We start from the raw sequence: 17327 nt of genomic DNA, 5'->3' as shown, positions 1-17327 counted from the left end.
TTATTTATTTATTATTATTATTTTTTTTAAGATATGGGTTTAGGGGGTGGCCGAACCACCCCCAAGGGCCATGAGGTGGTTTGGCCACCCCTTGCCTGCCATTAGAGCCACCCCCATCTAAAATGGGGTGGTCCGGCAACCCCTTGTGGCCAGTCACCCCTTATTCTTTTATTAATTTATTTTTTTTATTTTTTTAATCTGAAATATTAGTTTTTTTATTTTTTATTTTTAATGGGACAGATGTCCTATTTATAGCTCTAGGATTTCTAAAACGAAATCTCAGCCATGAACTGAATATTCTCCGGTCTATTATGGATTGGAGAGAATCCTATTCCCATTTTAAGAGCATTTCTATTGAATTTACTACAAATACGTGATAGACTTCATTTATAAAGGACAGTAAACGTCTAAAGTTCAAATTCTACCTCTACAATTTACCCTATTTCAATTAAATATTTTTTGTATTAGACTTTATCGATAAATGATTCCATTTAGAAAGCTAATGAGTGAAATATAAGTGTATACATCTGCAAGACATAATCAAACTAGTTCTATAATGTAGTTGGGAAGCAAGAAATATAAGAGAGCGGAAAAAGATGAGGAATGCAAATATGTTACGATCTTAACACGATTCTAAGTGTATTACATCGATTAAGTACAATCTTTCTCAAGGATAAATTCAACCTTAAGTTTGTTACAGGAAGCAAGAATAGAACAAAGCCTTCAATCCCTTTATTTCAAATTGTATTACAACATGCAAATATATGATGTCCTAGTTTATGGTGTTCTATTGCCGTACTTATACAACACGAGAAATTGAAACCTTTTGGTTCGTTCACGGTTGCATCACAAGAGTTCATCTAACAAGGATCTGCCCTGAAAATTTTCAACCTTGGACCTGATAGACAAAATAGTCTCATTGAGCTGGGAAGCTTTGAGCTCAAGCTCACTCAGCCGAGCTCTGGTTTTAGCTACTTGTTTCTTGGCAATGGCAGCCTCTTTTTCTTTAAGAGAGAGATCTTCCATTTGAGATGCTAGCTCTTTCCTTTTTGCTTCCAACTCACTGTCACAGTTGCTCTTTGCTGACTCAATGGCTCGGTGCTGGCTGATGAGCTCAACATCTTTTGTCATGTCATTGATTATGCCTCGCAGCCAGCTGACATCAATTTTAGCAGATTCAACATCCTTAAGAATGGCCGACAGCTCTTTGATTTTGGGTTTGGTCAGATGTATAGCTGAACTGGATTGCAACTCCTTCACCACAGTGCATACACACTCCAGATAATAAGAGCGCAAGGATAAGGATTCTAACTGGCAGCTTGCAGCTATGTCTCCATACTTGTCAAAGATGGACTGCAGAATGGAAGCTAAGCTTTCTTTTACGTGATATCGTCCGACGGAGACGCAGGAATCAGAAATTACAGATTGGATCTCTTCGTCATCGCTGCCTTCTAAAGGGTTGGTAATACCAGTGAAAGTAAAGTTCATGGATTCGGTAGCTGAAGCACCACCACCATGTTCTCCCATGTCATCAAGAAGAGGTTTAGGAACACCGTTTTGTGAAGCATGGAGCTTTTCATCCTCTACCCGACTGTTTGTTGTTTCTCCATAGAAGAGGCCGCCATTTATCTTCGGAGTGTCTCTGGAATTGTCGGGCTGTCACCACGAGAGAGGAGTCAAATGGATACAAAAAACAGGGGATTTATAAGATGTTTGATGTGATAATCATCCCCCACAAAGAGAAAAGAAACCAAGAAAGAACATTCGTGTACATGTGCTTGTGAGAGAGAGAGAGAGAGTATGAACCAGTGTGAGAATTCCGGACGTAGGCACTGATTGAGAGGATTGGACTGGGCCCTTGTTGAGAAAAGGATATTGGGCAAAAGTTTCTTTAGCATCAAAATGAGGAAAATCCTCACCATTTTCTACTTCTACCTTTTTCTTAGAAGCAAAACCAGATGGGTAAACTGCGTTTGGAGAAGGCAATTTGTCATGCACTTGTGGAGAATTTGGCCGGGAACTTTCCTTCTTTCTCCTGCCAAAACTTCTGGAAACATCAAGGATAACCGAGCCTGCAATTACAAAGAAACATATTTAGGAACCAATTATCATATCATGTAGATGTGGATGCACTGTGTGAGAAGGGATGAACTACTCAAACATCAAGGATGGCATATTCAAATTAGCAACGCAGACTCCTAATCACAACCCTGCAATAAAGAAGGGTTTTAGAGGACAAGGAAATGTCACATAAATATCATGGCTTAGTGAATCAAAACAGTTACAGTATCATGCCTCATCGTGGTCTCATCCTCCCTAATAGTTCTTAATGAATGACCTTGGATACCATGATGTTACAAACATCTCATAGAACTTACCATTAAAAACCAACTCGCAAGGGAAGAGTGTTTAAAAGCTTATATACACATGATTATGATTACATTTAAGCCATAAGGAACACTTAGGATCGTAACATACCGCCACGCTCCACAATTGACATCTACAGCAGCCCACTTTATCGACATTCAACACTGACCCGATAGTAGCCATTTTTCTCTTGGCGGCTCCACTCACCTATCAATTTCATAGACTTAACACTATGCCCATACATAATACCCAAACATTTTAACCCAGCCTATAAGTCGCTCTCTCCTTGGCTCGACCACAAAGTCATAGCTCAGTCGATCCCATACTCAATGTGATGGCTGGCTCTAATACCAAATGATACAAACCTCAAGTAAAACTCACTTTTGAAAACCAATTTGCAAGAAAAGGGTACCAAAGAGTTCATATACACGTGGTTTGCACTTAAGCCATGTGAGACACTTAGAATCGTAATACTGCCTCGCAATGTGTGAAAAATTGAATTCTATAGCTGTTTCCTTGAATTTCAAATATAATCAAAGAAGGGAAGGTAGCAAAACTGGCGCTAACTCACTTAGAACTATTAGATCAATTGCATTTTTAAGGTCTTTAAAAGAAAGCATTATCGTTTTTGTTAAACCTAAGAAACATTTGAGGATGAAGGAAACTTCAAAAAAAGTTGTTTTGTCTGCAATTAAAAGAAAGCAAGAGAAAAGAAAGGGTGGCACTAAGGAAAAGCACATGAAATGGCTATATTACGCCCCATAAACTTTAACTCATTGCAACTCAAATCCTATTTTGAAGTTTCATTGTCAAATTGCCCCCTCCATCCAAATCAGCCATTAAGTTGGATGGAAAATCATATGAAACAACAAATTACCCCATGTCTGTCCAAATCAGCCTTTAAGTTGGATAGAAAAGCATATGAAACAACTAAATTACCCCATAGCTAGAATAGGATTTGAAACTTCCAAGTAGGATATCACTGGTTCTCCCAAAAGCTTAATAATATCCAACAAGTAGAATATTTAATTGAAATGAGAGATGAATGACAAAGACATGGTTCGAACTTAGGACCTTTGCTCTGATACCATATTAAATCATCAATTATCGCAAAAATCTAAATTGATTAGAAATAGTTAATTTAATCATTTAATTTATATTCTAACATCAACAAACTTATTCTACATTTGACTGCTCATAAGGCTCATGAAATACATCATGTAGTTTCCATAGTTCTCCTTGATCACCCTACAAGCCAATAGATCTTTTTGCTAAGAGACTTCCACTTTCTTGATGCTTTCCCTCCTTTATTTGTTCTCCTTTGGGTCCTTAATATTATGGAGGGCACCCTGAGAAAATAATTTAGGTGGAGCTGGGAGCTTTCTTATTTTCAACTGCCGTCATCTTAGAATAAAAAAAGAAAAAGAAAGACAAAAACAATCCAAATTTTCCACCTACCATAAAGGTGGTCAAGAAAACCTATGCAAATGATTTAATTGGTTTACTACTTTTTTTTTTTGGGTAAATATTGGTTTAGTAATTCTCATACTAGATTTTTTTTTTTTTTTTTTAATTATTATTTTGTATGAATGAGATTTCTATACAAATTCTCATACCAGATTAAGCTTAAGCTTGCTAGATTAAATTTAATCAATTCCCAAGGATAAATTAAATCCTAGTTATGGCAACAGGAAAGCTTGCCAAAGCTGCAGATGCAGAGGTACAGAAGAACTCAGAGCAAATTTGGTAAAAATAATTACCTGATTTCTTCTTATCCTTGCTTGTTTGGCCTTGAGAAATCTTTTTGAGGCAAGATTGAGTGCATTCGTGGTAGGGATTTGATGAATTAGGACAATCTGGGAGTACTTGTCCTTTCCCAGACATCTTTTTTGTTTAGCCCACCTGTACCCCTGCAAACCCAAAATATAGGAGTAAAACACCTGCTAATTTACCACCCAATGAACGGCAAGATTGAAAGTTTTCTAATTTCTTATTTGCCTTCCATTTTTGCAATTGAAAAGCCTCTTATCTTCCCTTTCGATTCAATTCCTTCTAAGATCAAAGCCAGAATTATGTAAAAGTTTACAACTTCAAAAACTGTATCTAAACATAAAAACATGAGCCTTTCTTCCAGAAAAGCTCAAACAAATTCGATCTCAATTCTCGAGCCAACATGGTGGGAGTTTTTTTTACTAGATTCACCAATATTGATCAGCAAAATTACACTGATAAAGTTCATGATTTGAAAGGAAAAAAAAAAAAAAAAAAGTTCTAGAAATTGAAAAATTGACACCCAGAAATACCAGGCTTTCCTTAGAGCTCTGTACAGTTGCTGAGAACTAGAAAAGAACCAATCAAACTCTAGTAGGAAAACTAAAACCACCGATCAACTCAGCTAGATTCGACCAGTTGATTTAGCTCAGGTTAGCTTTCAACCCATAAAAACTGGGCACATAGTGTTTCAGAAAAAATTATGTTAATTTCCTTTCAAACCTTTTCTCAGCAACCAAACAAACGTAGGAGAAGCTACACCAGTTCAGACCCATATATCAATTACCAACCTTTTTTCTTCACAAACTTGGTTTAGCTCAAAAAGCCCAAAGGGCAGAAAGATTATTTACAGAGCACTAAATCAACCCAACAAATTTGAAGTTGACTTGCAACCCAAAAAAACCAAAAAGAAGAAGAAAAAGATTAGTTACCCATGAAACTTATGGCTGAACCAAGGCTCACAAAGAAAAAAGAACTACAGAGCATCAAAAAAACCCAACAAAATCACAGAAAACATTATATATATATATATATATATATATACACAGAGAGAGAGAGAGAGAGAGAGAGAGAGAGAAACCTTTGAATCAGATGGGTGCTTTCAGAAGTTAATTTTCTTGTAGCAATAAAAATGTTTTTCCCCTTTCTTGCAAATGCAACAAAACTGAAATTTCGATGTTCTTGCTTTATTGACCACGCAAATGACTTTTCTAGAAGGTTGTTGAATGTTGACAAACAAAACAAGAGGTTTTAAAGGAAGCAATTTTCTAAGGGTTTGAATTTTAATGCTTTGATAATTACAGGCTAGCCGTGCATGAGCGACACCTCTGCAATTCATGACGCGAAGTTAATGGAAGAAAATCCGTAGAAATGGGACCAGATTTTGTGCGATCAAAATATTGCTGCTGTTCGTTGATCCATATTCCTTTCCCACTATATTTCTTTGGGCCGACAATGACTAAGCTTCGCCGCTTCGGCATCCCCTTCAAAAATGTAAACGGCAACTTTTATCCGGTCTTATATGTTATTATTATTATTATTATTATGGATTAATTTAATATTTTAGAGACCCACGTGTGATGTCTAGTTTATTAATAAAATATTTTTTTAAATAAAATTAATTGATATTTCATAAAGTTTCAAGCTTTTTTCTTTCTGACATGTGAGTCTAATATGAACGTCACATATGACAAGACATTATTATGTATATCGATAGATAGATATAACAAAATAAAATTTGAACGGTAAAACAAAAAGAATGGGGTAAGTACAAATATAAGGTTGAATAATTTTTTTTAGTCCAAAAAAAAAGAAGTAAAAATGGACGGTGTTTAATGTGAAGGATTCACTTAAATTTATTAATTAGGATTAGGGTGTGCTAATGAGATCCATTTGGTGATACAAATATAAAACTAGTTTGGATGTTTTAGGTGTGCTTGTTGGAGAGTGGGCCATTCTTGATCCGTACACATGATGAAGTCCTGGGTGTATTTAATTATGAGTATATTGAATCATGCTGTATTAATATTTAAATGTGATATATATCATGGCGATATTATCGAGAATCCTTTGATTATAAGATATTTTTTTTCTTCTTATTTGAAAGGAGAATGAAGTATTAGGTAAATTAAAACAAGTTGGCCCCAGGAGAGAGAGAGAGAGAGAGAGAGAGAGATAATGCTAAAGTAGGCCCATTCTATGAAGCAAGAATGCAGTTTAGTAAGGTTTAGGCTTTAACTCCACTAGCTAAAGTTTGTGCTCAAGTGGCATGGCCACCTTGAGTGTGTCTCTATCTTTAAATTATTAGGGTTGGAAGATGTCATTATATAATATTTTTCATTTTCTTGAATAAGTTTCTTCTTTCTTTCTTTTTTGTTTTCGTTTTCACTTTCATTTGACGATCACTCACCACATATGATGTGTAGGAGGAACTAGAAGATTGATTATCTTCTTCGTCATCCGAAGAACCATAATTCATTAAAGGGATAATGTTAAAATCATCATTTATCTTAGAGCTGAATATGAGGAACAATTGAGGCCTAATACGTGAAATAATATAAGTGGAAAGTGAATTACAGGGACTTGGCTTACCTATCTGCAGTAGTTTGGTCCACCGGCTAGGGTTTATTTTAAGGGTTTTTTAACCCTTAGAAGAAAAAGGTGAATTAAAAAAAAACAAAGTAAACATCTGCGGTGAATATTTTTCAACTCCTGTTAACTCTCGTTTAAACCCTTTTTTTTTTTTTATTATTTTTTTCTTCTCTCTTTTGGCCGTGAACCCATTCATAACAAAGGAATTCTCTTCCCTGTTCAAAACAAAAGAATTCTATCATTTATCAGCCACAAATCTTTGGGACCCAAAACGACTCCAAGCTGGCCGTGAACTCCCCAATCGTTGAAGCAAACAAAAGAATTCTCCCAATCACAGCATCACAGCAAACAAAGGAATTCTCCCAATAAAAAGGGTCAAAACCCATGTATTAGCTAGTTACACATTGCGAGGTTTTTGACCATGTATTAGTTATAAGTTATGTCTTTTTTCTTCTTCTCTCTTTCGGCTTTGAACCCATTCAAAACAAAGGAATTCTCTTCTTCTTTGGGACCCAAGTAAAAAAAAAAAAAAAATTCGGGGCGGCCGTAGCCACCTCTTTGGCCGTCTGGCTATTTTTGCACCCCCAAATATTTTTTATTTTTTTAAATTATGGGCAATATGAGAATTTTGGGATAAAATTGGTCGAATTGCAAAAATTTGAAAGTTTGAAAGGGGTGCATTGCAAAAATTGAAACATTGAAGATCGAATTGAAAATCGCCCCAAACTTTATGGAGGTAAAGTGTAATTTTCCCAAACTTCTTTGAACTTAAAAACTCTTGGTGGTGTTTGAAAGCTTGTTCAAAGGGTTATAAATTCATATTTCATGAATATTTCTAAATTCCAACATTTTAAGAGAAATACAAAAAGCTGTTTCTAGAAGCTCTATAGATCCCTCAGTAGATGCTCGATTGACTGAGAATGTTGCATCAGGTCTCCATACAAAAACCCTAGACACTCAGTCGATCGAGAATGACTGATTAGGGTTTTTTTCGAAATAAAAAGCAACTTCATTGATCAAGATTGTTAACTGATTAGTTGACCGAGTTGCCAAAGGGTATTTTTGTCTCTTGCTTTTCACAGATGCGACCATATTTTCTATATAAGCTTAATAAGGATGATGTTGCCACCAATTTATGTTGTACGTTTATCTTAGTTTTTTAATAAGAAATTCATCAAGGGTGATTTTTTTTTTTTTAATTTCTATTTTCCCTCAAAACCTTGGATTTTTTTTGGTTTTGTGAAAGATTTTATATTTGTTGATTATACGACCCACTACACTACACTTTATCGTGAAACCTCTTTTAATAAGTGAGACCCATCTAATTAATATTCTATTATATATATATATATATATATATATATATATCGAGCACATTTGAGGGTAGATTTCCAAGGCTAATTTAGAGTACGTAAGCCATCTCTAGCTAACTAGTAAGACTGTAAAACAAATGTCATCCACAATTAAGGGTGTGGGTGATAGGAGATAGATGATGAAATTAAGGGTTACTACCTTTTCATGAGAATGGGGGACAACCTAGCCCCAAACACTTTCCTTGTCTCCAAGGAATTGCTGATGCATAGCTTCCATTTTTTTTTTTTGGTCGAAGGTATAGAGTAGTTGAGACATGAAAGAATAGACTGACCAAAACGAATGAAAGACTTTGTAAGGTAGTTAGGGTTTTGTACGTAATCTTAGGTCATGCAATATGCCCCTGATCCCATCATTACCAACTCACCTATTCTCTCTCTATTATTTAGTTGGAAAACTATATCTATTAATTAATTTCTCTAACTATCAATTTTTTTGGCAATGGTTTGGATGTTTCAATTTTTGCAATATTTCCTCAATTCATTATTGGGGTTGCAATGTTTTCTTTTCGCAACTCAAAATAATAATAATTTTTTTTATCGTATGAAAAGTTAAATTATTATTTTGAGTCGCAAAATGGGAATATTGTAAAAATTGAAATATTATAAGGACATTGCAAAAAAGATGTGAGTTAGAGGGGTAATTATGAACTAAGTTCTCTTACTTAACAAAAAATTGAAAATAAATGTCTCTTTCTCATGCATGGGCTGCAGTTTACCTACCAATGTAACAGCCCAAGATCCATATATATATATATATATATATATGAAAGAGAAACCAAAATAAGGGTGGGTTGATTGTTGTATTCTTTGTTTCTTCTTCATTCAAAAGCTCCAAAAGAAGATAACATTCTCTGTTGCTTTTCAGCTTGCTGAGATGGGTGTTTTGGGATGAGGTGGGTGTTGTCTAAGCTTGGATGATGCTGCAGTTAACTATTGCTATCAACTGAAGTTTGTATGGATATGTGCTTTTGTTTTTTCTGAATCTTTTTTGTAGCTTGTTGCATTCTTCTTTTGTTTTTCTTTCTTTGTTCAGCAAAAAGAGGTCTTGGAAGTAAGAGGGGGTACTGTTTTCTGCCAGGTCCCTCTCTCTCTCTGTGTCACCCTCAAATTGTTTGATTCTGTTATATGCTTTACACAGACAAACACACACATGCTAGCCACAAAAAGCTTTCTGATGAATTTTTATGTTATCTTTTTTATTTGCTGACATACTGGGATTCTATTAGGATTTTTCTTTTTCTTTTCTGAGGATTCTATTAGCATTTGCAATTCCATTTTTCAACAATTTCTTTGTTTAAACTATTGCAGGAAACATGAACTTCATTATGCAAAGCTTAATGGAGAGGCTAAGACCCCTTGTTGGTTTGAAAGGTTGGGATTATTGTGTTATGTGGAAATTGAGTGAAGACCAAAGGTAAAGAGAAACTACCTATAATCTCATTCTCTCTCTTACTCTCTCTGTCTCTGACTTCTATAATTTGTTTCAGGTTTATTGAGTGGATTGAGTGTTCTTGTGCTGGGAGTACTGACAACAACCAAAATGCTGGAGAACTTCTTTTTCCTGTTTCTCCTGTCCTTCCATGCAGGGATACCATGTTTCAGCATCCAAGAACCAAATCTTGTGACCTTCTAGCTCAACTGCCTTTTTCCATGCCCCTGGATTCTGGGTATCATCTAGTCATTCATTTATTTATCAGCCATATGTTTATTATTATTTCAAACTCTTCTTTTTTTTTTTTTTTTTTCCCACATTTCAAAGTGTTTTTAATCTAATCAAGGGTGTGTCCTTGAACAGAATTTATGCACAGACCTTGATATCACACCAACCCAGTTGGTTAAACTTCTCAAGTATTAATGCAACAGAACCAAGTGTTCTACAGGTGATTATCCCCCCTTAAAAAAAGAAAAAGAAAAAAAAAAAAAAAAAAAAAGGAAAGAGAAATGCTATATAATCACTCCCAACTGCACATTCCTTAACATGGCAATAAAAATTATTATTAAATTTTGAATCTTATGGTGATTTTCACATTTGCAGGAACCTGTTGGTACTAGGGTTTTGATTCCATTGGCAGGAGGAGTTATTGAGCTGTTTGCTACTAAACACGTATGATATATGTTTCTTACTTAACACCTTCCTTACATTTCTTCAACATGAACTTTGCAAATACAAAAACATTAATTTGTGCTCTCCGGCTGTTTCACATGAGCAATATTATTATATATGGATTACCCTTTTTTTTTTTTGTTTAATTATAATCTAATTAAAGAAAATGATCTTTTCATGATCACTATCTTATTAAGAGAGTATATGTAAACTAATTTCAACTACCGCAGGTTGCTGAAGATCAGCATGTGATTGATCTTATCACAGCCCAATGCAACATTTCAATGGAGCAGGAGGCCCTCATCAACTCAAGCAACATGGATACAAGCTTCAATGTTGTTGTAAATGATCAAAAGGATCCCAACAACCATTTCCAGCTACCAATTTCACCTGCAACACCATTAGAAAATCTGAATCTACCATATGACATCTCTGTTGACCGAATCCGCTTGTGTGATTCTCCAATGAACTTCCTTCAGCAATTTAATTACACTTCTGAAGACAGAAGTAGTACTAAGAACGACATGTATTATGAAGGATCAAACAATTCATTCATTTCTGACAAACCAATCCACCCATTTAAATCTGCCACTGATCAGAATCATGAGCACACAGAGATGGATATATTACAGCAGCCCATGGGGAGCAGTTCATCTAACATGCACATGCAGTTTATGGAGCCATTGTTAAACAAGGAGCAGCAGGCCGTCGGAAATGATAAGGATTCGATCAAACATGAGACGGGAAGAACAGATTCAATATCGGATTGCAGTGATCAGTTTGATGATGAGGATGATGCAAAGTATAGGCGAAGGACTGGAAAGGGGCCTCAATCGAAAAACCTTGTTGCTGAAAGGAAGAGAAGAAAGAAGCTTAATGATAGGCTCTATGCCCTTCGGGCTTTGGTTCCTAAGATTTCTAAGGTAATAAATCTTTAACCCTTTGCTTGGTTCATGATAAGAAGAACTAGAATATTTGAGAAGTCATTGTATGTTGAAGTTTCTTATTTATACCATGCTCTCACGAAAACTTCTTGAATATGCAATTGGGAAGATGTGAGGCTAATTTTTACTGTCACATTATCAATGGCAGTCGTATAATAATCTATTGAATAACATTAGTACTCAAACTTCTTATAATGATGGTGAAAAATCTAATGCCACCTCTGCATGTTCAGTTGGATAGGGCTTCTATCCTGGGGGATGCAATTGAATTTGTGAAGGAGTTGCAGAAGCAAGCCAAAGACCTCCAAGATGAGCTTGAAGAGCATTCAGATGATGAAGGAGGCAGAAACACAGTGAGTAGTGGCAACCACCATAATGTCCAACAGGAAAATCTAAACCAAAATGGAATTAACCTTGGGCATAAATGTGAACATGATAAAGCTCCAAATGGCATTCATGGGGGAGGAAATGGCAGTGTCTCGAAACAAAACCAGGAGTCAGAAAGTACTAATGACAAGACACAACAGATGGAGGTATCTAATTACTGTTCTTCTATTCTTTTGTTCTTAGCTTGGAATTCTGTTTTCTTTGATTTCTTCATGAGAAAAAGGAATGGGACAACTATAGGTGCAAGTGGAAGTGGCCCAGATAGATGGGAATGAGTTCTTTGTGAAGGTATTCTGCGAGCACAAGCCTGGTGGATTTGTGAGATTAATGGAGGCATTGAACTCTTTGGGACTAGAAGTAACAAATGTAAATGTCACAAGCTTCAGAGGCCTTGTGTCTAATGTTTTCAAAGTGGAGGTAAGATTCCTCTAAAACTTAAACTTATACAAAATGGTAAATTTAATAATTTAATTAAATAATACTTTTAACACTCTCCCTTACGTGTGAGATCAAACAACATGTGAATTGTTTTATTTGAAGTATGAGATAAATTGTAAAACCAATATTCTAACTTGAAATATTGGCTCTGATACGATGTTTAATCACCGCTCATTAACTTTTGAGATAAGCGGTGATTAACGCACTCACTCAAATTGTAACTAGCGAAACGAGTTATTGTGGTTTCTCATGTATGTATTTTGGATGTCTTAGCAGAAAAGGGACAGTGAAGTAGTTCAAGCTGATCATGTGAGGGAGTCCTTGCTTGAGCTAACGCGAAACCCATCCAGAGGGTGGCCGGAGATGGCTAAAGCATCAGATAATTGCAGCAACACCGAGTATCATCATAACCACCACCACCTGCACAACCACTGTGCTAGTTCCTACCACCACCACTTACACCATCTTCATAACTAGTTGCTTCTATATATATATATATATATATAATGAAAAGCACTAATTCAAACTTGTTTCTTTCCCTACAGAGCTTATACTTATCACCTTCTGTGGACACTTTCTACAAGCTTTTGTAATAGACATGATGTGTTGACATAAATTTAAGGGATTTGTGTTGACGTTTAAGAAATTACTCTAAGCTAGGTTTGATTTCAATCCAATAGTGTGCCTGAGTAATGCCGTTCTTAAGAAGCCCGTAGCCATAGAGAGTGATGCTAAATTAAAATTACTATAGTTTTTACTACAAATTGATAAAGGTAAACGGCACTTGCCACGTCAACCACTAAAATATGAAGTATTCACTTGATAGTTCATATAATGCTCACAATGTTTACAAATATTTGACGTAGTAATTTATGTAATACTTACCACATTAGCCTACTACGTACATAGCGATCCACGTGTTACTCATTTTCATAGACGGCCAAGTACACCTTTGCATGACCAACTATATCTTGAATAATTAATGATTCTCACTTGATTCAAACTATAATAAGGAGGCATCCAACCTTTCTTTAGTTAATCCAATAGGGTATATTACTTGGCTTAGAATGGAAGCCCCATCATTACTTTTCCTCTAATTAATTAATGCAAGTGGCTTAGACAACAAAAGAGAGAAAGTTTAGGGGGGAAAAAAAATTACCCATTAGAGTAAAAAGGGAGGAAAATATTGATAGATATATTCCCAATGTGACTCGATTTTGCCTCAAAAATCAAATCCTAGTAATATTCCAAATGCAAAAATGTGAATAAATATTCCCATTCTCCACCTTAGAGGTGCATAACTTTTACAAGAATTGAGTGGTGGAGATGCCTCCATTTGTGAGCTGGTGGATGCAGCACTTGCTTCTTTAACATCAATGCCAAACCTCATTCCCCCAAGGCAATGGCCGGGGACATTGCAAATGAACCAATACTTCTTTGCTTGGCTGAGCTTCACTTGATCGTCTCCACTCTCATACTTTGCCAACACTCCAGAGCTTGCATCACATGATCTATAGGTTGCTTCCCTAACTTCATAAGCATTATGTTGCCCCTTCACATATTTAAAACCTGCACAATATGACTCCATTTGAATGTATCGATCGTTTGCGAGCGTGCTAAATGCTAAACTGCAGTTTTATCAAACACTTAACTGTATTTCTAAAAATCGCACGTTTTAAAATCACAAACCAAATATCAAAGACAAGCATAGAAAGATAGAAGGGAAGGGATACATACGAAGAACATCACCAACACTAAAATTGTATTTCTGAGACCATGAGACAAAATCCTTCCCATCATTCCACTCTTCTTCATCACCAACTGTATAAACCTCAGAAGAAGCAGTAGAACCCTTCAGAAACAAAAAGTTGATCACCATGAGGATCATAATCAAGTAGCTGCAATATTTGGAGAGCATGGCTTCTTCCATAGCTTTGAATGCATGAAAGAAATGTAACTTGTAGAGAAAATTAATGGGTTTCAGTCTTTAATTCAGAGTAGTTTGTCAATGAAACATTATAGGAATAAAGACATTTTCTGTCATGGTGGGATGGTGGGGGTGGATAGATCTTTACTTTTGCCTTCGATCTGGACCATTTGTGGTCGAGTCTGGATGCTTTGCTTATTTCATAATCATTCAGAAGACGAGTAACATGTATCCAACTCGATACAAATCATTTCTATGGTATTTATTATACAATATTAAACATTGTGCATGCGAGAGTAGACCCCAAATTTGCATATCTTATAGAAAGTAAAGGAGCTGGTGCAGTTGTGGAGGCACCCCAAATTTCTTGGACATGAATTATCAAGTCCTCAAGCAACAAACGAGCCTAAATGATTGTTAAAAAAAAAAAATTAAAAATATGTAACGGAAATGATTCAGAATTATCTTTAGCCATGTTTGTTCAACAAAGAAAGAAGTGAAACAATGATTTAGAAGAGATGTATCTTATGATTTATGCCTACTTAATGCCTATATAGTTGATGGAAGACATATGTTTTATTTATAGATGGCCAATGACTTTTAATAAAAATTTACCTTATTTATTTTTCACATCAAAGAAGGGGAAATACATTTTACTCCATGAACTATTCACCCATTTGCACTTTAATCTCCAATATTTAAAAAGTGACACTTTAACCCCCCTCCCTCCCCCAAACTTTCAAATTGTTGCAATTCGACCATTCTGACTTTTTTTTTTTCTTTTTTTTTTTTTTTTTCTCAAAATGCCCCCATCCGAAGTTAAAAAAAAATAAAAGAGGTGTCCGGTCTGAGGTGGCCGAAGCCACCCTTAGGCCCAACTGGGGTGGCCAGCCACCCCTTAATTTGTAAATTTGTAAATTTTTTTTTTTTTTAACTTGGGATGGTGGCATTTTGGAAGAAAAAAAAATCCGAATGGTCGAATTGCAACAATTTGGAAGTTTGGGAGGGGGGGGTCAAATGTCACTTTTTAAACATTGGAGGCCAAAATGCAAATGTGTGGATAGTTCAGAGGGTAAAATGTATTTTCCCCATCAAAGAATAAGAATTAGAATAAAGATTAGTTCTAATTTTGATTCCACAAGTAATTCCTTGTTGGGAATAAATTACTAATTAAACACCCTAAATTTGTAATTAATTAAATCACACTTAATTGAATATAAAACAAAAAAAAAACAAACAAATAAACAAAAACAAAAACAAAAAAATTAAACACACTTAGGGCCTGTTTGAGATTGCGTTTGAGGAGTCTAAAAGTGTTTTTAACACTCAAAAAATCCGTTTAAAGAAAAAAGTATTCGTTTGGTAAAAGAATTAAAAGCGCTTTTAAAGGTCCAAAAAGCCTAAAAATGACCAAAACATCTTTACTTAAAAGCTCTATTTCTCAAACACAATTCTAAACAGGTTTTTAGAAACTCATGTGAGATATGAGCCACACTTTATTGGGAATTTTCTTACAATGATTAGACTTATCAAGAAACACCATGAGTCTTTATTGGGTGCAATTCAATGTGGCACACTTAAGTCCCCATCAAGCAATCTAATAGCTCCACCAAAAACCCTCTCAACATGAACCATTTTGCGTAGAAGTCACCCTAAAAGTTTCTTTATTAGGTTGATTTATATTTTTCTTTGACCTTATTTTTCACACCTTGGTTTCTCTATAAATTAATATCACATAATGTAATACAACCATTTACAATGAAGATTTTGTAGCCCTTAGGGCATTATTCAATGTTAGATGTAGGCTTCTAACTTGTAAAGTCAGCCACCCCAAATCTCTTATGTTTGATTTTTCTCTTATCTTATAGATAAATTTCATAGCTAGCTCCGAAGGGCATAAGATCTTGAGTATTAATTTTATGGTCAAAATTTAAAATTTGTACATTTAACGATTTATATGAAGTCAATATTGACATGTCTTTTAAAAAATTAATGTAGAATCATCTATACCAGTAGATGCAACAACATTAAATTCTGACTATAAAATAGATATTATCAGTTTTATTTGAAACGAAGAAGACATGTGTCCATCTTTGAGGGGTAGATGAGAGGAGGTGGCCCACCAATCCCTTTAGGCATATGGCTAATGGAGATTGGAGTTTGCAGCCCTAAAGCAATTGATGGATGGACACCCTGTCCAGAAATGATGGTAGAAGAAACTTCACACAAAAGATACATATATAATATAACTTTTAGTGAAGTTTCTTACATATAATCTATGCTGCTTGGCAACAAAGAAATTGATTTTTTTGGGGGTGCTTTATCATAAGGAGAGAGGGTTTTACTTTACACAGATTCTGGTGGATCCTCCCGTTTGGATCAGGAGTTTCACTTTGACATTTGTGAACAGGGCCCCCCCAATAAGAAATCAAGGAGTGAATTGGATCTTCTATTTTAGTCCTCAGTCACTGTAAATGGGCCAAACTAAATAATTCATACGAAACTAAGCTTGTGACCATGTGTCCATTTTGTTTAGCAGTTAGAAGAAAATAGCAATTTCATAACGCAATTAATGACAACGTGATTTTTAAAAACTCAATTAAGCGTTTGGTAAAATATGTAAAAGAGTGTTGTTTTTGTTTAAAAATGTGATCATGTCTTTAAAATTCCGTTTTAAAAATGCTTCCCTTGTTAACTATTAAAAAAATTATTTTTTCTTTATATATATCAAACGGGGTATTTTTGCAATTTGTTTTAAAGCACCCATTTGACCAACAAAATTGTAGGGCAAAATGCATTCTAAGACCATATACACTTGTGGGACTATATATGTCCCTACATGAACTGCAAAATACAGAGTCCACATATAAGTACAAGAATGATCCAAATTGTGTTTAATTAGTAGATATATATATTTGTAGTTAAAATTTTGGGAAAATCAAATTTAATCCCTTCATGCAATTTAATTTAGTCTATAAGGTCCCGTTTGGTTTGCGAAATAGACCATTGAAATGAACTATCTAATCTTAAGTATAACTATTCATTTGTTTGGTAACACTCTATTTCTGAGAATAGTTTATTCCTATAGGACTACTAATTTCATACACACAGGATTAGTTAAAGCCACTCAAAAATAAGTGACTTAGCTAATCCTTAAAGGAATGAAATGCATTTCAAAAATACCTATATAATTTTATTATTTTTTTTGTTTAAAGACAATTTTAAACTTAAAACAAAATAAACAACAAAATAAAAAAATAAAAAATAAAGTGGGTGGCCAATGGGTGGTCAGCCACCCACAAAAGAGGTTGGGGGTGGTCGCACCACCCCCAGACACCTCGGGGGTGCCATCTAGGGGTGGTGCGACCACCCTCGTCGCATTTTGGGGTGGCTACGGCCACCCCGCGAGTCATCGGGGGTGGCTG

At 35.2% G+C, this 17327-nt stretch overlaps 3 protein-coding genes across 5 annotated transcripts; 1 reads left to right on the top strand and 2 right to left on the bottom strand.

Annotated features, from left to right (window-relative positions):
* Positions 1 to 710: 710 nt before the first annotated feature.
* On the bottom strand, positions 711 to 5362 carry LOC132167896 (uncharacterized). 3 transcript variants are annotated; one of them, XM_059578935.1, is made up of 4 exons: positions 5219 to 5362; positions 4128 to 4277; positions 1936 to 2072; positions 711 to 1656 (listed from the first exon to the last, which is right to left on the bottom strand). In XM_059578935.1, exons 2-4 carry the CDS (start codon positions 4249 to 4251, stop codon positions 847 to 849), a joined length of 1071 nt encoding a protein of 356 aa, XP_059434918.1. In that variant the 5' UTR covers positions 4252 to 4277; positions 5219 to 5362; the 3' UTR covers positions 711 to 846. The 3 variants fall into 3 exon arrangements, with proteins under 3 accessions (XP_059434918.1, XP_059434916.1, XP_059434917.1); XM_059578933.1 differs by having other exon boundaries at positions 1807 to 2072; positions 5219 to 5360; XM_059578934.1 differs by lacking the exon at positions 5219 to 5362 and adding an exon at positions 5070 to 5107 and having other exon boundaries at positions 1807 to 2072.
* Positions 5363 to 9390: 4028 nt separating this feature from the next.
* Positions 9391 to 12452, top strand: LOC132167783 (transcription factor ABORTED MICROSPORES). Its single transcript, XM_059578808.1, has 8 exons — positions 9391 to 9516; positions 9590 to 9769; positions 9898 to 9982; positions 10138 to 10206; positions 10437 to 11129; positions 11384 to 11683; positions 11778 to 11954; positions 12252 to 12452. Exons 1-8 carry the CDS (start codon positions 9416 to 9418, stop codon positions 12450 to 12452), a joined length of 1806 nt encoding a protein of 601 aa, XP_059434791.1. The 5' UTR covers positions 9391 to 9415.
* A 745-nt stretch (positions 12453 to 13197) lies between these two features.
* On the bottom strand, positions 13198 to 15537 carry LOC132169977 (chemocyanin-like). The gene is made up of 3 exons (XM_059580913.1): positions 15478 to 15537; positions 13713 to 13932; positions 13198 to 13544 (listed from the first exon to the last, which is right to left on the bottom strand). The coding sequence occupies exons 1-3, from the start codon at positions 15535 to 15537 to the stop codon at positions 13198 to 13200; spliced, it is 627 nt and encodes a 208-aa protein (XP_059436896.1).
* Between the last annotated feature and the right edge of the window lie 1790 nt (positions 15538 to 17327).

The sequence above is a fragment of the Corylus avellana genome, chromosome ca1 (genome assembly GCF_901000735.1).
Source record: "Corylus avellana chromosome ca1, CavTom2PMs-1.0".
NCBI lineage: Eukaryota > Viridiplantae > Streptophyta > Magnoliopsida > Fagales > Betulaceae > Corylus > Corylus avellana.
This window is presented reverse-complemented; position numbering and strand designations above follow the sequence as displayed.